Source organism: Suncus etruscus, chromosome 8 (genome assembly GCF_024139225.1).
Source record: "Suncus etruscus isolate mSunEtr1 chromosome 8, mSunEtr1.pri.cur, whole genome shotgun sequence".
NCBI classification, from domain to species: Eukaryota; Metazoa; Chordata; class Mammalia; order Eulipotyphla; family Soricidae; genus Suncus; species Suncus etruscus.
In genome coordinates, this window is record NC_064855.1 from 115,381,419 (window position 1) to 115,403,794 (window position 22,376).

At 49.5% G+C, this 22,376-nt stretch overlaps 1 protein-coding gene across 1 annotated transcript in view; it reads left to right on the top strand.

Annotated features, from left to right (window-relative positions):
- Positions 1–1,033: 1,033 nt before the first annotated feature.
- The window catches only part of CLYBL (citramalyl-CoA lyase), a 160,070-nt gene continuing 138,727 nt past the window's right edge, over positions 1,034–22,376 (top strand). Inside the window, 2 exon segments of the mRNA XM_049778524.1 lie at positions 1,034–1,094; positions 1,172–1,283. Of these exon segments, the coding sequence (XP_049634481.1) occupies positions 1,034–1,094; positions 1,172–1,283 (173 nt within the window).

The window sequence follows — 22,376 nt, forward strand, 5'->3', positions numbered from 1 at the left end:
ATGTGGAGAGAAAGGAACTCTTTTTCACTGCTGGTGGGAATGCCGTCTAGTACAACCTTTATGGAAAGCGATATGGAGATTCCTTCACAAACTGGAAATTGAGCTTCCATACGATCCAGCTATACCACTCCTAGGAATATACCCAAGAAACACAAAAATACAATACAAAAAACCCTTCCTTACTCCTATATTCATTGCAGCGCTATTTACAATAGCCAGACTCTGGAAACAACCAAGATGCCCTTCAACAGATGAGTGGCTGAAGAAACTGTGGTACATATACACAATGGAATACTATGCAGCCATCAGGAGAGATGAAGTCATGAAATTTTCCAATACATGGATGTACATGGAATCTATTATGCTGAGAAGTAAGTCAGAGGGAGAGAGAAAGACGCAGAATGGTTTCACTCATCTATGGGCTTTAAGAAAAATGAAGGACATTTTTAACAATATCTCAGAGACAAGAGAGATGAGGGCTGGTAGGTGCAGCTCAGGACATGCAGCTCATCACATAGAGTGATGAGTGCAGTTGCAGAGATGACTACACTGAAAACTATCATAAAATGTGAATGAATGAGGGAAGTAGAAAGCCTGTCTCGAGTACAGGTGTAGGGGGGGTGGGGAGGAGGGAGATCTGGGAAATTGGTGTGGGAATGTTACACCGGTGAAGGGGGGGTGCTCTTTACATGACTGTAATCATACAACTATAATCATGTTTGTAATCACGGTGTTTAAATAAAGATAAAAAATAAAAAAAAAAAAAAAAAAAAATAAACACAAAAGAAAAAAAGAAAAAGGAAAAAAAATAATAATAAAATAAAATTAAAAAAAAAAGAAAAAGACAAGCCCGGAGCCTAAGCCTGGGTGTGCACAGAAGGGGAGAGGAAGGGGGCGTGGCTGCGCGAGACCGAACGACTTGGCGTGGGCGTGGCGTCGGGATGATGGGCGTGACCAACCTGCTGTGGGGGCGGGACTATACGCGATGGGCGTATCAGAGGCAGCGGGCGTGTCGGGGGCGTGGCGAGCGAGCATGGGGTGGCCGAGGGGAGTGGCCCATACAGTGGGCGTGTCGGAGGCGCGGCGACGCGACGGTGGGCGAATCAGAACGTGGCCCAAAGGCGGAGGGCGTGCTGGGGGCGTGGTTACACGGCGGTGGACGTATCCGAAGCGCGGCTCCGCGCAGGGGGCGTGTCAGGGCGTGGCCTGCGCGTCGAGAAGATGGCGCTGCGTCTGCTGCGGAGGGCGGCTCGTGCACAGGCGGCGGCGGTGCTGCCGAGTTTGTGAGTTCGAATCCCCGGCCCCCTTCGTCCCCCTTAGCGCCCGGCCCGGGCTCCCCGCGGAGCTCAGCCCTGCAGCCGTGGAATCCCGGCAAGGAGGGAGCACATGTCCCAGGACGTCCCCGCCAAGGTCATCCCCACTGGCCGCACCGGTGGAGACCCTGGCTTTGGGGCTGCAGAGGGGGATCCCCATGTTGCCCCGAATGCAAACTGGCCCCAAGCAACCCCATCACCTTCCACACACCGAGGATTTCCCCAGAAACGTGGTCTCAGGACTCCCTTGGCGAATTCAAAACATTGCAAAAATAGACAATCATACACAAGAAGTAGCAAATTTCATGGGCAAAAAAAAGAAAAAAAAAAAAGCTAAATCACTGCATTTCTCTAAAATCCAAGGCGAGCAGACAGTTTTGTTGGGTGCTTTGGAAGTCTGGTTCATCCAGACCCTTGGAGCCTCAGGTCAGCTCCAGCAAGACTAGGGAGGAGGACCTGGGGTAACACCCCTGGGCCTGTCCTAGACCCACACTTTGCAAACCTCTGGCCTGGCATGCATGGGCCTCATTGCTGGTGCTTACTTGTGTTCTGATCTGACCCTTAGCCACCCCGTGTCCAAGCATTGGGGAAGTCGAGGATTTGTTTATAGAGAGGGAGAAACTGAGGCCCAGAATCTCTTCCCACCCTGCCTGGACTGAAGTGACTACACCTTTGGGTTCAGAAGTCAAGTCTGGGGTCTCCTCCGTGCCCTCCAGTTTGCTGACTGGCCAGTTTGCCTTGCATGCCATAGACCCGGGTTCGATCCCTGTAATCCCATATGGTCCCCAGAACCTGCCAAGAGTGATTTCTGAGCGTAGAGCCTGGAGTAAACCCCTGAGTGCTGCCGGGTGTGGCCCCCAGACCAAACCAAACCAAAACATAAAAAAATAAATATTAAATAGATGCTCTCAAGTCAGGGGGACACATAGTGCCCCAGTATCCTGGCTGTGCCATCTCTTGGGATGGCATTTCCTTGAGGTCCCCTCAGCCGGACAGGGAAGGATTGTGCGGAGTAATGCGTGGTTGCATACACATGATCAATCAATATTTCACAGTTCTGATCCATTACCACATGGAACATTCCAGCCCCTTGCGCTTGTTTATTTAGAAGTTCCTACACCAACAGAGAGCATCTGTACCTCATCTCATCTGCCATGGCTTTACCAGTTGGTTGCGTTTCACAGTGTGTGTGGATATGTCTGCAGCAGTGAATGAACTGAGCCCAGGTCTGGAGATGCCGGATTCTCTGGAGTTACAGGGTTCCTGGGCAGTTTCTCAGCCTGAGCCTGACCCCCTCATCTCACATTCAGTTGCACCTTTCTTTCCCCTTGTACTCTTTTTGGAGCAGTCTCTGCATTCCTGCGCTGGCTCCCACCTTGGCTGATTTTTGGCTTTGTTATTATTATTTTTTGTGTCTTTTTTTTTTTTTGGTTTTTGGGCCACACCCGGCGGTGCTCAGGGGTTACTCCTGGCTGTCTGCTCAGAAATAGCTCCTGGCAGGCACGGGGGACCATATGGGACACCGGGATTCGAACCAACCACCTTTGGTCCTGGATTGGCTGCTTGCAAGGCAAACGCTGCTGCGCTATCTCTCCGGGCCCTGTTATTATTTTTAACATTAAAATGTTATCATCATTATCATAACATTAGATAACATTTAGCTTTGTTATCATTATTATTTTGGGGTGACTCCTGGCTCCACGCTCAAAAATCGCTCCTGGCAGGCTTCGGGGGGACCATATGGGATGCCGGGATTCGAACCACCGACCTACTGCATGAAAGGCAAACGCCTTACCTCCATGCTATCTCTCCGGCCCCTATCATTATTTTTAAATTAAAATAAAAATATATAAATAAATTTAAAATTAAAATAAAAAATTGGGGCTACACCTGATGATGCTCAGAAATTACTCCCAGGTCAACCACACGCAAGGCAAATGCCTCCCTCACTGTACTATCGCTTCGGCCCAACCCAAAAATATTAAAAAAAAGTATTTTTAGCCAGGTTGGCTCAGAATCACTCCTGGCAGGCTCCGGCAGTGATGGCTAACCTTTTTGAGCCTGAGTGCCCAAACTGCCGCACAAAACCAAAGAATTTCCTCAAAAGTGCCAGCACGTCAATCAAACCTTAATAACACGATTTTAGTATCTAAAAACTATGTGGCATGAGCCACATATCTTAATTGCGGACCTTCCCTTGTGCCAGCTGCAAGGCCTTTGTGTGCCATCAATGGCACGCACGCAGGCCATAGGTTCGCCATCACGGGGACTCAGGAATCCATATGGGATTCCGGAAATTGAACCTGCATTGGTTGTGTACAAGGCAAACCCCTTCCCTGCTGTGCTATAGCTCCGGTCCCTAATTTTTTTGCTTTAAGCCACTCCTGTTAACTGTCACTCTTTTTGCTTGTGTCGTCTCTGACTTTTGATCAAAGTCTCTCATGTGTCATGGGCTAACCTAGCAGCATCCTGGACGTGCTTCGCTTCCAACTCCCGCTTCACCCCTTCATCTCCCCTCTTCTCCCAAATTCAGGGCCAGCCCCAATTATTTCCCTATTATTGGTTTGCCTTTTCCTGGCTGGGCCTTGATCACCCTTCGCCAGTTGGTGGTTTCTTTAGACCTGTTCTCACTCAGTCTTTTTTGTATTGTTTTGTTTTGGGCTACCCCTGAAGGTGCTCAGGAGTTCCTCCTGGCTCAGCACTCAGAATCAGACCTGGCAGGCTCAGGGGACCATATGAGATGCTGGAGCTGGAACCCTGGTTGGTCATGTGCAAGAACAACGCCCTACCTGCAGTGCTATTGATTTGGCCCCATCACGTTCTCTTGGTTCTGAACTCTGGGGAGTCTCCCATTAGTTCTTGGGAGGGGGGGGGAACGACACGAGGTTCTGTGGACCAGAATGTATCGGCCACATGCATGGTGAGCACCTTACTTCTCTGATTCACAAAGCCAAAGTTTCTGGTTGGTTTTTGTTTCTTTCTTTCTTTCTTTGTTTTTTTTTTTTTTTTTTTTTTTGTTTTGGGTCACAGCAGCGGCACTCAGGGATTACTCCTGGCTCTGCACTCAGAAACCGCTCCTGGCTTGGGGGACCATTTGGATGCTAGGGACTGAACCCTGGTCAGTCCTGGGTTGGCTGTGCTATCATTTCCACCCCAAAGTTTCTGGTTTTAACCTAGCTGTTGTTCCTTTCTTAGATACTTTGGTGGTTTGTTTTTGTTGTGGTTTTGTTTTGTTCTGGCCATACTCCTGGCTCTGTGTTTAGAGGGCCCCTCTTGAAGGAGTTTGGGGGACCATTTAGGGTGCTGGGATTAAACTCAGGCGGGCCATAGGCAAGGCAAGTGTTTCACCCACTGTGAGATCTTTCTAGTCTACTGCTTTTTTGTTGTTGTTTGTTTGTTCTGTTTAGGTTTGGTTTGGGCCACACTTTGTGGTGCTCTGGGGTTACTTCTGGCTCTGTCCCCAGAAATCATTCCTGGCAGGCTCAAGGACTTCTGGGATACTGGGGATCACTGTTGGCCATGAGCAAGGCAAATGCCTTCCCTATGGTTCTATTGCTCTGGCCCTGACTTTGTATTTAAAACCTCATTATGGGGTGGAGAGAGATTGTAGCTGATGGGATGATGATTATCTTGCATGTCACCGACCTGTTTTCAATCCCCAGCACTGCATAGGTTCCCCTGAACAGTCAGTCAGCCATGAGTAGATCCTTAGCACTACCAGATCTGCCCCCCGCCCATGAAAACAAACTCATTGCCAGTGAAACCTGAGAGAATAAAAGGGTTAAGGCGTTTGCTTTGCATGTTGCCAGCCCTGGTTCTATGTCCCTGGGACCCCCAGGAGTGACCCTGATGAGGCCCCAAACTCAAAATAATAATAATAATCCTAAGAATAGGGGCCGGAGCGGTGGTGCAAGCGGTAGGGCATTTGCCTTGCATGCGTCCCATCTGGTCACTCAAGTCAGGAGTGATTTCTGAGTGCACAGCCAGGAGTGACCCCTGAGTGTCACCAGGTCTGACCCAAAAACCAAAAATAATTCTTTTTTTTTTTTTTTTTTTTGGTTTTTGGGTCACACCCGGCAGTGCTCAGGGGTTATTCCTGGCTCCATGCACAGAAATTGCTCCTGGCAGGCACAGGGGACCATATGGGACGCTGGGATTCGAACCGATGACCTTCTGCATGAAAGGCAAATGCCTTACCTCCATGCTATCTCTCCAGCCCCCCAAAAAAATTCTTAAGAACAATCATGATGGGCCCGGAGAGATAGCACAGCGGCGTTTGCCTTGCAAGCAGCTGATCCAGGACTGGTTGGTTTGAATTCCGGTGTCCCATATGGTCCCCCGTGCCTGCCAGGAGCTATTTCTGAGCAGACAGCCAGGAGTAAACCCAGAGCACTGCCGGGTGTGGCCCAAAAACAAAAAAAAAAAAAAAAAAAAAAAAAAAAAAGAACAATCATGATAATAATTTATGACACTTGAAAAAAAATATAAAAGCTCATTTCCAAATTTTTTTGCCATACCCAGTGATGCTCAGGGGTTCCTTCTGGCTATGGGCTCAGAAGTCGCTCCTGGCTTGGGGGACTATATGGGATGCGGGGGGATCGAACCAAGGTCTGTCCTAGGCTAGCGCTGGCAAGGCAGACACCTTACCTATAGTGCCACCACGCCGGCCCCTCATTTCCAAATTTAAGGGCACATAGATATTCTATTTTTGGGGGGGACACCCGACGGCACTCAGGGGTTACTCCTGGCTCTGCACTCATAAATCACCCTGGGCAGGTTCGGGGACCATATGGGATTCCAGGAATCGAACCACCGTCTCCTGGGTTGGTTGTGGCAAGGCAAACACCCTACCACAGTGCTCTCTCCAGCCCCTATTTTTTTGTTTGTTCCCTTGTTTTTTGTTTTGGGGTCACACCTGGCAGTGCTCCACGCTAATGCCTGACTATGAGCTCCAAAGATCGCTCCTAAAAAGTGCTTTAGGGCCTCTTTGGGATGCTGGAGATCAGCCAGGTAGAAAGCAAATGCCCTCCTCACTGTGCTGTCTCTCCAGCCCGTGGTTTGGTTTTTGTATTACTCCTGCACCCAAGGTGCTCAGGGCTCACTTGTGGCTCTGTGCTCAGGAATCATGTATGGCTGAACTTGGACCTTATGGGTACTGGGGATGGAACTCAGTTTCGGCATTGTACGACAAGTGTCCTGCCTTGGCCCATGCTACTGTCTCTCCATCCCCCTCTGCTTTATCCTTATTTTTTAAGGGTCTTTATTTATTTATTTATTTTGTTGGTTTTTTTTTTTGTCTTTGTTTTGGGTCCACACCCGGTGGTACTCAGGGGTTTACTCCGGCTCTGTGCTCAGTAATCACTCCTGGCAGGCTTGGGGATACCATATGGGATGCCGGGAATCGAACCGGGGGTCAGTGCTGGGGTTTGGCTGTGTGTAAGGGCAAACCCATATCAGCAGCATGCAAGGCAAAAGCCCTTCCCCTCTGTGCTATTGTTCCGGCCCCAAGGCAGCCTTATTTCTTCTCTTCCAACACATGCCCTTTTCCGGTCTTACTGTACCACCAGCTCTGATGTGGGTTCTCTGCAGGGGGCGAAAGAGAAAGGAACTTTGCAGTTTTTCTGGCCTGCGCTCTCCCCTGACGGGTTTGCCTGCGTCTCCCGTGGAGCCGCTAGAGGGCGTGCGGCGCCTGTTTTCTGGATGCTGAGATGCTCCAAGGAAGGAAGCTTTAGGCTTCTGGTGGAGACTGGCAGAGCTGCCCCTCCCTCCCCACTCCCCGCCCCTCCCTCCCTCCCTCCCTCCTCCCCAGTTTCCACTTCTTCCCTTCCTCCTTCCTTTTATCCCTCCTCCCTCTCTCCATATCTTTTTTTTTTTTTTTTGTGGGTCACCACCCGGCAGTGCTCAGGGGTTATTCCTGGCTCCAGGCTCAGAAATTGCTCCTGGCAGGCATGGGGGACCATATGGGGCGCTGGGATTTGAACCGATGACCTCCTGCATGAAAGGCAAAGCCCTTACCTTCATGCCTATCTCTCAGCCACCCTCTCCATATCTTTTTTATCCCCTTTTCTCTGTTGTTCCTCCTTTCCCTTTTCTTTCCTTGCTTCCTTTCTTCATTCTTCCTTCTTTCTCTTTCTCTTTCTTTTTTCTTCCTCTTTCTCTCTCTCCTTCCTTCCATCCTACTTCCTTCCTTCCTTCCTTCCTTCCTTCCTTCCTTCTCTTCCTTCCTTCCTTCCTTCCTTCCTTCCTTCCTTCCTCTTTTCTTTCTTTCTTTCTTTCTTTCTTTCTTTCTTCCTTCCTTCCTTCCTTCCTTCCTTCCTTCCTTCCTTCCTTCTTCCTTCTTCCTTTCCTTCCTTCTTCCTTTCTTCCTCCTTCCTTCCTTTCCTTCCTTCCTTCCTTCCTCCTTCCTTCCTTCTCCTTCCTTCTTCTTCTTTCTTTCTTTCTTTCTTTCTTTTCTTCTTTCTTTCTTTTCCTTTTTCTTTCTTTCTTTCTTCTTTCTTTCTTTCTTTCTTTCTCTCTCTTTCTTTTCTTTTTCTAATCTAATCATCTGTTTATTTATTATTAATTAAGATTTTTGTTTTGTTTCTGGGCCACACTGATGGTACTCAGGGCCTTACTCCTGCCCCTCCTGGGGGAATGCTCAGGGACCCAGAGGAATCAAACCCTGATCACCAGGGCCCTCTGTACACATTCCTCCCGCCCGGCTCTATGTTTTGTATTTTTTTTTTTTGTTTTTGTTTTTTTTATTTTCCCCTCAGCACTTTGCTCATGATTGTGACGGGGTGTTTTAGAATTTTATAGGCAATAAAATTACAAAGGAAACAGTTCCCATGGCCTCCATTGAGGTCACTTGGAGAGGAATTAAATTCCACCGTAATTCGAACAGATTTATTTCACGCTGTTACTGTGTTTTATAGTTTATCGAAATTAAACATATCACTTGAGGGGCGCCCGAGCGCTAGTAACAGCAGGCAAGGGAGCTTCCTGTGACTCGGGATTCACTCCTGGCAGGCTGGGGACCCTATGGGTTTCCAGGGTTTGAATCCTGGTTGGCCATGTGCAAGGCAGAAGCCCTACCCACTGTGCTATCACTCCAGCCCCCAGCCTCTTGCTGTTTTTAGGGGTCCAAATTTTGGTGTGGAATAGGAGGAACCTATTCCTGGCTCACTGCTTTGGGGATGGCTCCCGGCAGAGAGTACTGGGTAATAGGGATGCAACTCGGGCTCCTGCAGGCAAAGCCCGCTGGCTGGCCAGGTCTTCTTACTCTCTGACCCTTTCGCGCACATAATGGGTATTTGTGGGACCCCACCCTCATTCATGCCTGCACCCTTCCGGCCCCTGTGCCCTTGGGAAACCACGAGCGTCAGCAATAATGGTGAGTGGGTATGGGGCTAGCAATGGGACAAAGTCAGGGTATCTCCTGCTGTTCTTTGCTTGTGGCCAAATTATTGTTTGGAAAGGGGGCGTTGTAGCGCTGAGCCACGGGGTGACTTTCAGACAGTGCTCTGCCCACTCTCCGTGGGCAGACCATCTGGGGCCTCTGCCTTGTTGGGTAGCATGGCACAGGCTGCTGGCATGGCTGGCACCAACAGTCCCTAGCCAGCCCCCTCCAGGAGTTTCCTTTGAGTCGAAGTAGTGGGCGTCACCCTGGTGTAGCCCTTGGGCATTCCTGCCTTCTCCTCATATCTTTCTCTTTTGTTTTTGGGTGCTGCTCCTGGTTCTGTGCTCAGAAATACTCATGGCTGGCTCCGGGGACCAGTATGGGTGCCAGGATGTCCGAACACAGGTTGTGACCATGTGCAAGATCATTGTACTGTCACACTGGCCCTTTACATTTTTTTCTTTTTTTTGGTTTTTGGGTCACACCTCGGTGGCTGCTCGGGAGTTACTCTGGCTCTGCACTCAGAATTTGCTCCTGGCAGGCTCAGGGGACCATATGGGATGCTGGGATTTGAATCAGATTCGTTTCTGGGTCAGCTGCATGCAAATCAAATTTCCTAACGTTGTGCTATATTATTCGGATGTTTGGGTCACACCCGACAGCACTCAGGTTACTCCTGGCTCTGCACTCAGGAAATTGCTCCTGGCAGGCTCAGAGGACCATATGGGATGCTGGGATTCGAACCCAGATTCGTCCTGGGTCGGCTGGCATGCAAATCAAATTTCCTACTGTTGTGCTTTATATTGGATGTTTGGGGTCACACCCGACGGCACTCAGATTACTACTCGGCTCTACACTCAGAAATTGCTCCTGGCAGGCATGGGGGTCCATATGGGATTTATGAACCTCCATCTGTCCTAGGTCAGCTGCGGTGCAAGGCAAATGCCCTACCGCTGTGCTATCTCTCCAGCCAGGGGGTCCTCAAACTTTTTAAACAGGGGCCAGTTCACTGTCCCCTCAGACCATTGGAGGGTTCTGACTATAATTAAAAACAAAACTTATGAATGAATTATTGTGCACACTGCATATATCTTATTTTGCAATGAAGAAAACAAAACAGATACAAATATAATATGTGGCCCACGGGCCATAGTTTGAAGACCACTGCGAGTCCCGCCCTTCACATCGCTCCCTGGCAGACTAGGGGGGACCATATGGGATGCTGGGGATTTGAACCACCGTCCTTCTGTATGCAAGGCAAACACCCTACCTCCATGCTATCTCTCTGGCCCAGTTCACATCTTCTCAACCCAGGCTTTTGAACTTGACCAAAGTGTTTACTTTCCTATTGAGGAAGTCCAGCTTAAGGCCAGCCTGGTGGGTGGTCCCCATAAGCCGAGACCCCAGTGAGCCTTTGGGGGGCTGTCTTTGAGGTCCCCTCAAAATGGTCACTATTTGGGATGTCCCGTGACAAAGACCTTTCACTGGCTGGTCATTGCTATCGCCAGCACAATTAGGGAATCTAACCCGTGGTCTGCTGTGCGAAAGATCTCTCTGGTTTTGCACACTTTTGGGGTGTGTGATCAGGGCTTACTCTTGGCTCTGCTCTCAGGGATCACTCCTGGTGGGGCTTAGGGGGCCATTTAGGGTGCCAGAGATGGAACCCAGGTTTGCTCCATGCAAGGCAAGCACTCCCCTTGCTGGACTATCTTCTTGGGCCCTTGCAGATTTTATTTTATTTTATTATTTGTTTTGGCCAGCTTGGGAGACCATATGGGATGCCAGGGATCAAACCTGGGTCTGTCTCGGGTTGGCGTGTGCAAGGCAAATGCCCTACTTCTGTGCAGTCTTGCAGACTTATTGTAAAGCTCTTGTACTCGACTCAACATTTTTACTGAAGCCTCGCCGTGTTCTTGGGGGTCAGTCAGTCTCTTTTGGGTCCGATGCCAAACCAGAGGGAAAAATTAAACTGCCCAGCGCACTCTATACTGTTCTCACTCTGAGGCACCAGAGGGCGCCCCTGCAGTGGGTGCCACAAATGCCACCTTGGAAGTGGCTTCCTGGCTGCTTTTACATCATCTGTGTCCAGAGCTTGAAGGAGTTTCTTTTTTTTGTTTTGTTTTGTTTTTGGGCCACACTCGGCGGTGCTCAGGGGTTACTCCTGGCTGTCTGCTCAGAAATAGCTCCTGGCATGCACGGGGACCATATGGGACACCGGGATTTGAACCAACCATCTTAGGTCCTGGATTGGTTGCTTGCAAGGCAAACGCCGCTGTGCTATATCTCCGGGCCCTTGAAGGAGTTTCTAAGACACTGGAAAAGGGACCCTGTACTGGAGGTCTTCTCCCTCGCCCTCCACTCCTCTCTTCTTGTCCTAGGCCTGGGTTTGTAGAATGAGAGGGGCGGGGGGGGGGGTTTGCTTCTTGAAATCACTTCTCTCTGACTGCATCTCAACCTCGCACCCTGACTGCCCCACCGTTTCCTCTTTCTGGAGATTCTTCTCACTGGACCCTTCCACACACCCTTTCTTTTTTGGAGACCCACACGCATTGGTGCTCAGGGGTTACTCCTGGCTCTGTGCTCAGGACTTACACTTTTTTTTTTTTTTTTGATTTTTGGGTCACACCTAGCGGTGCTCAGGGGTTACTCCTGGCTGTCTGCTCAGAAATAGCTCCTGGCAGGCACAGGGGACCATATGGGACACCGGGATTTGAACCAACCACCTTTGGTCCTGGATGGGCTGCTTGCAAGGCAAACGCCACTGTGCTATCTCTCCGGGCCCAGGACTTACACTTTTGGAACCATATGGGATGTCAGGGATTGAACCTAGGTCAGCTGCGTGTAAGGCAAACACCCTACCACTGTGCTATCGCTCTGGCCACACACACACACACACACACACACACACACACACACACACACACACACACACACACACACACACACATTCTGTAGTCTCATCCTATAGCATCCCTTGTCTGTCAGAATAATGTAATAGAATGTTGCTGATTGAAAAAGCAACAGACTTAGGAGACAAAGGTTGTTTTGTTTTGTTGGTTTTTGTTTTTGTTTTTTTGGGTCACAACGGTGACGCTCAGGGGTTCCTCCTGGCTCTTTGCTGAGAAATCACTTTTGGCAGGCTTGGGGACCATATGGGATGCTGGGAATCAAACTGGGTCCGTCCTGGGTTGGCCGCTTGCAAGGCAAATACCCTACCGCTGTGCCATCGTTCCAGCCCCACAAGGATCCCACTGGATGGTCCTGAGGAGACCCAAGGAGATGCCGGGAAATGAGTCCAAGTTGGTTGCCTGTATGCCAGGCAAATGCCCTCCCCACTGTACTATCACCTTGCCCCCACTTTAAAAAATATTGCACAGCACTTGGGCACTTACGTAGCCTAGGGGAGGGGTGGGACTCTGCTCTGTGGACAGGCCAATCTGTGTTTTTCCTTCCAGAATCCTCTCTGCAGAGCCTGAACAATAGCACAAGCGGGCAGGGCATTTGCCTGGCACATAATCTGTCCGGGTTTGATCCTTGGCATCCCACATCACAGGGTTCCCTTGACCACCACCAAGAGTGATTTCTGAGTGCAGGGCCAGGGGTAACCCCTGAGCATTGCTGGGTGTGGCCCTCAAAGGAAGCAAAACAACTCCCTCCACCAAAAACCCAGGCACCCCAGAATCCTCCCTGTGTGGCAGTGCTTGGGCTTCCGTGCAGCCTTCGTGTGACTCGCTTCCCACATCTGTAGTGAATTTCTTGAGGGTCCTTCTGAGGAACTTCAAACGGCCTCAGAGTCAATTAGCAGGAGTTTTCCAGCCCCACTCGGCTGCCCGGCTGGGGCGGATCCCAGGTGGGTGTAATGGGAGACAGATGGCATTCCAGGGCTTGGGTTACAAGAGGGGGCATTCCCAGGACCCCCTCGCCGTGCCCAGTGCTTAGGCGCCCGTGGGGTTACCCACAAGCCCGCGAGGGCTCCCCTGTCCATTTAGCTCAGGCCACGGGGTGCAAAGCTTCACTCCTCTGCCTACTGCTCTGCTCGCAAAGCCACAGAAGCTCAGACAGAAGCTCCTGGGCACTGAGACAGCAGCAAAGACTCAAATATCAGATATTTGAGTCAAATATAATAGATTTGATATAAAAGCAAAGTGACGTTGAGATTCCAGGAACTTCAGAAATATTTCCTTTGATCCGTAATCTTGAGAAATCTTGAATTTGTTGGTTTCTTCTTTTGCATTGGACCCTGGGTGGGCCCTACCCATGGTATTACCTCTCTGGTCTCAGGCAGATATTATTATTATTATTATTATTATTATTATTATTATTTTGGTTTTTGGGGGTCACACCTGGCAGTGCTCAGGGGTTACTCCTGACAATTGCTCCTAGCAAGCATGGAGGACCATTTGGTATCCCGGGAATCGAACCATCATCTGTCCTGGGTCAGCCACGTGCAAGGCAAACACCCTATTGCTGTGCTCTCTGTTCTTCCCCTATTATTACTTTCCAATGGAGATAAAATGCATGAAAAAAAGTTGAGTATGATCATGAGCTTCTTTTTCTGCAACAGAAATCGAAACTCAAAGCAAGAATCAATCAAGCAGGTCACTTGCTGGGGGTTATTCTTGCTCCTGGGTGCTACCAAGTCAATCATTTGGGGCAGTAGGTTTTTTTGTTTTGTTTTGTTTTGGTTTGGTTTGGTTTTTGGGGCCACACCCGTTTGATGCTCATGGGTTACTCCTGACTAAGTGCTCAGAAATTGTCCCTGGCTTGGGGGGACCATATGGGACGCAGGGGGATCGAACCTCAGTCCTTCCTTGGCTAGCGCTTGCAAGGCAGACACCTTACTTGTAGTGCCACCTCACCAGCCTCAGTAGGTTTGTTTTTTGGCACTTCTAAGCCTATTACAAATAATCTTGGGAAATCTTTTGTCTTAATAAGGAAAACTCGGTGTACTTGAGTTTTAACTTGAGCTTCAATGAGTTTTTTAAGTTTTTTTAAGCTGTTGATATGGAGTTTTGTTTTGATTTTGTGATTTTTTTAAGACCTTTAAAAGGAACTGGAGCAGTAGCACAGTGGATAGGGTGTTTGCCTTGTATGTGGCTGACCTGAGTTTGAGCCTCAGCATCCCATATGGTCCCCTGAGCCTCCTGGGAGCAATTTCTAAGCACAGAGCTAGAAGGAACCCCTGAACACTGCTGGGTGTGACCCCAAAACAAAAAAAAAAAAAAAAATTTTTTTTTTTTTTTTTTTTTTTTTTTTGGTTTTTGGGTCACACCCGGCTGTGCTCAGGAGTTACTCCTGGCTGTCTGCTCAGAAATAGCTCCTGGCAGGCACGGGGGACCATATGGGACACCGGGATTCGAACCAACTACCTTTGGTCCTGGATGGGCTGCTTGCAAGGCAAACACCGCTGTGCTATCTCTCCGGGCCCAAAATAAAACAACTTTAAAAAGTATTGTTAAGAGGCTGGAGTGATAGCACAGCGGTAGGGCATTTGCGTTGCACGTGGCTGACCCAGGACAGACCATGGTTCAATCCCCTGGCACCCCATATGGTCTCCCGAGCCAGTAGTGATTTCTGAGCGCAGAGCCATGAGTAACCCCTGAGCATCACTGGCCCACCCCCTCCCCCAAATTGAGAGTCTATTTAGTGTGTATGGTTTGCACTTCTATCTTTCTGCCTCAGGAGAAATAATTATTTTTGTTTGTTTTTGGGCCACACCCTGGGACCCCTGGGATTGTACTGCAGTCCGTCCTAGGCTAGCGCAGGCAAGGCAAACATCCTACCGCTTGTTCGACTGCTTTGGCCCCAGGAAAAATAATTTGGTTGTTGTTGTTTTGGTTTTTGGATCAAACCCTGCAGCACTCGGGTGCAGCGCTCAGGGGTTACTCCTGGCTCTACGCTCAGAAATTGCTCCTGGCAGGCTCGGGGGATGCCGTTTGGCATGCCAGGATTCTAACCACCGCCCTTCTGTATGCAAGGCAACTGCCCTACCTCCATGCTATCTCTGGCCCCACCAGGAAAAATAATAAGCCAAGTATTTGGAGCTCTGCCATCTGTCTCTGTGGTTTCCTCTAGTCACAGCCAAGTTCCCGGTATCTAAAACCTGAGTGACTGGTTGGCTTTACATTTGCTGGTTCCAGCCGAGGCTTTGGGGCTGCTGGTTCTTTCTAGATTAGCTTGTCGGGGCTGTGCCAGCCTCTCACATTGTGGGGACCCTTTGATGGGGTCCTCATAGTCTGCTGTGTGGCAAATGGCCAATAGGATCCAGCCCTCTTTCCCTCCTTCCATAGTTCCCTCTTAGCGAGCCTGTGTGCCAATGCTTAGAATGAACTTTTACACCCAAACAGGGTCACCCCAAGTTTTAATGTGCCAGGAGAGGTAAGGACTCCATCGGACATCTCTGGGTGCTGAGTGAACACCCCATCAACAGCACTAGAGCTGTCTGAAACTTCCTGGCCTTGGGAAAAGCCAGCGGCCAGAGAGGGAAGGAGGCTCGCCCCTCACCTCGACGTTCACGCCATGCCCGGCTGGCGAGCCATCCTAGGGGCTCATTTACGTGCAGTTATTAGCAGCTTGAGAACGGGGGTGCCCGCCACCTCTGGACTGGAAGGCACGGGCAAGGTGCCATTTATAAGTGTGCAGGGCCCCCAAGGCTGGCGGGACAGGCTCGTAAAGTTGAGCCTTGGGCTCCGGCCCCCCGTAGTTGGTTTGGGACTGAGTTTATAGTCCGAGGGGACCAAAGCCCTGAATGCACCCCTGAGCGTCACAGGCAAATCCCAGGACACGTGAGGCCGGGAAGGGCAGGAGGACACAATGTCTCCTTGTCCAGATCCCAGTGTTGGCTCTTTTCCTGCCTCTTTGGATGGGGGCTTGGCAGAGGGACGGCCACACTGCAAGTGCCTCGAGTAAGCTTGAGTGGGATTTATTTATTTATTTATTTATTTATTTATTTATTTATTTATTTATTTAATAGAACAGACATTGTAAATTGTAAGATGAAACAGAAAATTAAAAAAAAAGTCTGGTGGGGGCCGGGCGGGTGGCGCTGGAGGTAAGGTGCCTGCCTTGCCTGCGCTAGCCTAGGACGGACCACGGTTCGATCCCCCCCGGCGTCCCATATGGTCCCCCAAGAAGCCAGGAGCAACTTCTGAGCACATAGCCAGGAGTAACCCCTGAGCCTCACAGGGTGTGGCCCAAAAACCAAAAAAAAAAAAAAAAAAAAAAAGTCTGGTGTTTGAGGGGCACTAGAAAGATAGTATAACAAACAAGGCATTTGCTTTTTTGGGGGGGACGAGTGGGGGTTTAAAAATCTGTATTTTGGGGCCAGAGAGATAGCATGGAGGTAAAGTATTTGCCTTGCATGTAGAAGGATGGTGGTTCAAATCCCGGCGTCTCATATGGTCCCCCGAGCCGACCAGGAGTGATTTCTGAGCATAGAGCCAGGAGCAATCCCTGAGCACTGCCGGGTGTGACCCAAAACCCAAAATAAATAAATAAATAAACAAAAACAAAAACAAAAACTGTATTTAGGGGCTGGAAGATAGCACAGCAGTAGGGCATTTGCCTTGCACGCAGCCAAATCCAGGTTCGAATCCTGGCATCTCGTATGGTCCCCGAGCCTACCAGGAGTGATTACTGAGCGTAGAGCCTGGGCACCCCTGGGTGTGACCCAAAAACCAAAACACTAAAATAAAAAATACCCCAGTTTACAGAGTCATTCATAATGCAGTTGTTTTAGTCAACATTCTTTTTTTTTTTTTTTTGGTTTTTGGGCCACACCCGGCGGTGCTCAGGGGTTACTCCTGGCTGTCTACTCAGAAATAGCTCCTGGCAGGCACGGGGGACCATATGGGACACCGGGATTCGAACCAACCACCTTTGGTCCTGGATCGGCTGCTTGCAAGGCCAACGCCGCTGTGCTATCTCTCTGGGCCCTTTAGTCAACATTCTAACTAACACTAATCTCACTCCAGTATGGCCTTCCTTCCCTCCACCAGTGCCCCCCAGTTTCCCGCTGGGGGAAACTTTTATGATATGTGGAATTGTCCAAAAAAAAAAAAAAAGAAAAAGAAAAAGGAAAAAAAGTTCAGTAAAAGAAAACATGTAGAAATTGTTATATTTCATATTGGTATTACTTTGTTTTGCCTCACCGGGAAGTGCTCAGGGGTTACTCCTGGCTCTGCACGTAGGAATTAGTTCTGCCAGTGCTCAGGGGATCGAATCTGGGCCAGCCGTGTGCAAGGCAAGTGCCGTGGACCTGCTGTGCTCTGGCTGTAGCCCTCACAGTGACATTCTTACAGTCCTTGTCTGGGGATTTCCTGAGCTGTGGATTCCTAGGGGAGCCGCCTGCGTTGTGATGATTTTAGCTCCTTGAGCTTGGTGGGCCTGTGGCCGCTCTGCCGTCTGATTTGTTGTGTTCCTACTGTGCTGTCAGTGTTTGGAGTCTGGAAGGTTCCAGGAACTCTGGGATCTGTACAGCTGGGACGATTCTCTACCCACTCTCCTCCTGAGGTCGTTCCAGGGTTCTTGGCCCCAAACACTCATGGACCCATGAATTTCAGCGGCTTGGCTTGCATCTCTTCCTCGATCACTATAGGCCCGCACAATCTGAACCATGGGTAAGGTTGGGTAAGAATCAGAGGGAGGGACTCCCAGGTCTAGGGAGGGAGAGAAAAAGGAAGGAAGGGAAGAAGGGAGGGAGGGAGGGAGGAAGGAAAGAAAGGAAGGAATGCGAAAGGAAAAGACAGAAGGAGAAAGGCAGGGCAGTCAGGCAAGCATTGGTAGGCACCCAGGACTCTGCATTCCTGAGTGCTTCCTGTGTTCTGGGCATTGAGCTGGCACCATGACAGTCCTGTGGACCACCACACTCTTGGGCCAGTGTTATTGGCCGTTCTTGTGTTTCTCAAAAGGAAACTGACCCCCAGGGAGGCTCAGTTCCTCCAAGGCCAAGGAGCTCTGGAGAAGGTGGAGTCAGGGCTGGGCTTGGAGGGACCGGAGTTCAGACTTGGGGAGTTCAGACTTGGAGGGGGCGAGCCAGGGGCCTGACTCCCCCCTCTTCCCTCCCCCTCCCGCTGCTGGATTGCAGGGTAAACTCAATATTAGATGCCATTGAGCTCCACTAAGACGAGACGTGCCTGAGACTGAGACTGGTTGGATCTTTCTTTCTCTTTGAAATATCAAATGAAACAAAATCTCTCCAAATTCCATGAGAGGGCCCAGAGAGGTGAATACATTTGCCTTGCATATAGCTGACCCGGGTTTGATCCCCAACATCCTATGGGGTCCCGAGGGCACCACCAGGAGCAGAGCGGGCAGGAAAGTGCCCAGTATCAGACTGGTGCCAGTCCTCCTCATGGGTGCGTCTGCTTGGGGATGCTCTAGAGACCATGTGCCAGGGATCAAAGTGATTCTCCTATATGCAAAGCCTGCCTACTCCCCTTGGAGCCAGTACCCACTCTGGTTTTTGGGGAGGCCACACCCAACAGTGCTCAGGGGTTACTCCTGGCTCTGTGCTGAGAAATCGCTCCTGGCAGGCATGGAGGGATCGTATAGGATGCCCGGAATCAAACCAGGGTCAGTCCTGTGTTGGCTGTGTGCAAGACAAATGCCCTACTGCTATGCTATCTCTCCAGCTCCCTCCATGAACACGTTTTAAGTACTGTGTTTTGAGTTCATTCGTGGACATGAGTGATTAGAATGTCTGAATATGAAATTACCTGGAAACAAAAACCAAAAAACAAAAACAAAAACAAATTGGGGCCAGAGAGATAGCATGGAGGTAAGGCATTTGCTTTGCATGCAGAAGGGCGGTGGTTCAAATCCTGGCATCCCATATGGTTCCCCAAGCCTGCCAGGAGCGATTTCTGAGCATAGGGCCAGGGGTGACCCCTTAGTGCTGCCAGGTGTGACCCAAAAACCAAAAAAAAAAAAAAAAAAAAGACATTACCTGGAAAATTCCAGCTGTGTAGTTGTTTTATACATTAAAAAAAAAAAAAGAATTTCTCTCATGTAGTGTAAAAAGGATGATTTTATTTGCATATGATTTCCTTGGGGAGGTTGATATTGGAGGTTCTCTGAGCTCTCTGCTGGGGTCTGCTGGGGTCACATGTAAAGTGTCTGGGATCAAATCGGGGTTGGCCAGTGCAAGAAAAGTGCCTTAAAGTCAACCCCTAATCTATAGTTCATCATGAAAATAAATTTTCAACTCGGAGTCTGAAGTAGGGTTTGTTTTATATTTTGGTGTTTGGGTCATCCCTGACAACAATCTAACTGACAACACTGATTGAAAACAATCATTTTTTTTCTTTTTAAAAATACAATGCCATTTGATAAAATGGACAGTTACATTATTAACTATATATATATATGTATATATATATTTGTTGTTATTATTGTTGTTTTGGGCCACACTTGATGGTTACTTCTGGCTCTTGTGCTCAGACATCGCTCCTGGCAGGCTCAGGGCACCATATGGGATGTCAGGGATCAAACCTGGGTCAGCTGTGTGCAAGACAACACCCTCCCCACTGTGCTATCTATCATTATGACCCCTGATGTGAACATTCAGGACATTTTGTTTGTTTGTTTTGGGGTCACACCCAGCACTGCTCAGGGGTTGGTGCTCAGAAATCGCCCTTGGCAGGCTCAGGGGACCATATGAGATGCTGGGATTTGAACCACCTTCTGTCCTGAATCGACTGCTTGCAGGCAAACCCCTTACTGCTGTGCTATTTCTCTGGCTCCATTCTGGACACTTTTTATTTTCCTAGAGCATTTTCTCTGAAACTTCCTGTCTTCGAGTCCTTCTGGAAATATCCCTCCCCCTCAGAATTCATTTGTTTTTCTGCTGATTTAAAAATTCGAATAACTGTTCCCAGCTACTAAGTGAGGGTGGGGCAGGGAGGGGGTCTGTAGCTCCTCATCCTCCACTGGCAAACCCCAAAGCCAAGAGGTGAAGGGAACTGTCAGGGAATAGCGGGGGGAACTGAAGCAAGCCACAGCTGTTCACACTGTGTGCCCACTCTTCAAGCAGATGTCCTTTCTGGAGAATTAATGCCAGGAGGGAAAAAAAGAAATACCTGCTTTCTTAAAAATAGTTGTGCCCTCGCAGAAGAAACAGAAGTAGAAAGTTCAGGATAAACTCAAAGAAAATGGGCTATGCCTGAGATGGGTTGAATCTTTTTTTTTTTTTTTTTTGGTTTTTGGGTCATACCCGGTGGTGCTCAGGGGTTCCTCCTGGCTGTCTGCTCAGAAATAACTCCTGGCAGGCACGGGGGGACCATATGGGACACCGGGATTCAAACCAACCACCTTTGGTCCTGGATTGGCTGCTTGCAAGGCAAACGCCGCTGTGCTATCTATCTGGGCCCAGATGGGTTGAATCTTACTTTTGGAAATGCCAAGTGCAACAAGAGCTTTTAAATTTCCAGTAGAGGGGCCGGAGAGGTAGCACAGTGGGTAGGGTGTTTGCCTGGCACGCAGCCAACCTAGATTTAACCCCCAGCACCCCATAGGATCCCTCAAACATTGTCAGGAGTAATTTCTGGGTACAGAGCTGAAGTAACCCCCGAGCTCTGCTGAATGGGGCCCAACCCCTAAAATTTCATTAGAAAACTGTTCCCAACTTTTTTTGGTGGAGGGGCTGTACCTGACAGTACTCAGGGGTTATTTCTGGCTCTGCACTTAGGAGTTACTCCTGGTGGGCTCAGGGGACCATATGGGATGCCAGAGATGGAACCCTGGTTGGCTGTGTGCAAGGCAAGAGCTGTCCTTGCTTACTATTTCTCTAGCCCCAGGGTTCCTAATCTTTGGGCCTTGAAACTTGCTTTGGCTTTTGGAATTTGCCCCAGTAGTTAGGAAGAGAAGGTGTGGAAGGAACATAAGGGGCAAGCCTTGGAGTGTGTGGGCCCCTCTGTGGTGTAGAGGTGAAATATCTGTAATTCTTTTTGGCTACACCCCATAGTGCTCAGGGATTACTTCTGGTTCTGTGCTCAGGAATCATGCCTGGTGGTGCTCAGGGAACCATCGAGGGTGCCAGGGATTGAACCTGGGACAGCTATGTCTAAGTAAGGATCCTTCCTTCTGGATTGTCCCTCCCGTGCCAATGTCTCTATGCATCTAAACCCCTAGTTCCAAGGCTTATGTCAACACAGAACCCAAAGACAATTAAATAGAAAAATGTAACTACTGAGAAGTCAAAGTGGGGACCTGGGGTAGATGAGATTGGGGGTGGGGACTATATATGCCTGAAACCCTTTGTAAACAACTACATAAACCACAGTGTCTATATCAAAGAAAGAAAGGGGGGGATACCCCAATAAAGTTTGAACATGCCAATTATGAGTTTAGAAATCAAAACAGTAATCGGGTCCCCCCCCCCATATAAAAATCCAGGACCAGGTGCTTTAACCAGCAAATCCACTCAACTGTCTAAAGAAAGCTAGTTATTATCCTGCTGAAACCATTGAAAAAATATTCATAGATGGGGCCTGAGATATAGCACAGCAGCAGGGCTTTTGCCTTGCATGCAGTCAATCCAGGACGACGGTGGTTCGAATCCCGGCTTTCTATATGGTCCTCCGAGCCTGCTAGGGGTGATTTCTGAATGTAGAGCCAGGAGTAACTCCTGGGTGCCATTGGGTGTGACCCAAAAACAAAAACAAAAAAAATTTAAAGTTGAGGGTTGGGGGGACAGTCATATCTCCAAACCGGAAGAGGTGTTCCTTCCACCGACACCAGCAAAACCCCTAGAGTAGCATCTCAGAGGCATGGAGGTGAGACTGTTCTCCAGAAAATGCTGGCACGATGGATTCACCATGGTCCAGTGTGATTTTGTGCAAGTAATGTGGGCCAGCAGCAGGCGGACCCCCTTGGCATTGAGTCCCCTGAAGTAACGAGGCAAAGAGAGGCGAAGTTGGTTCTCACAGCCAGCCCAGGGCCGAATCCCACATGGCTTGCCCAAATGGGGAGGGTGGTCCCCTCATAGTACTTGGGGGTCCCTATGGGATGCTGGGGATCCAACCTGGGTGGGCTACATCCAGAGCAAAGGCTCTCTAGCCTGGCAGCTAGTCCATAGCCTTTGGGTGAGGCAGGAGGCCTCAGCCTGTGGGCAGTCTATGCACCCCACCATGAAGCTCGGTGGGGCCCCTGAGAACCTTCAGTCCCCGGTGATCCAGTCCTGATCAGGGCCAGACAAGGCAGAGCTGATGGACTCTTGTCTAAACTGCTAGTATCTACACTGCAGACCCTTCCTGAGGACCCTGCTCTGGGCTCACTTGGATTTTTTGTTTTTGTTTTTGGGTCACACCGGGCAGTGCTCAGGGGTTATTCCTGGCTCCATGCTCAGAAATTGCTCCTGGCAGGCTCAAGAGACCATATGAGATGCCGGGATGGGATGCCACTGTCCTTCTGCGCCTAAGGCAAACACCTTACCTCTGTGCTATCTCTCCGGCCCCCTCACTTGGATTTTTGCTTATCCATATAATCAACCCCCAAGCCTGAATTCTGGGGATGAGTGGTACCTAAGATGGAAATTGCCCCTTGCTAAACCATCTTTATTTCGGTGGGGGGTAGTCATACTCGGTGGCACTCAGGGGTTTACTCCTGGCTCTGCACTCAGAAATCGCTCCTGGCAGGCTCGGGGATCATATCGGATGCTGGGTTTCGAACCACCCTCCAACCTGGAT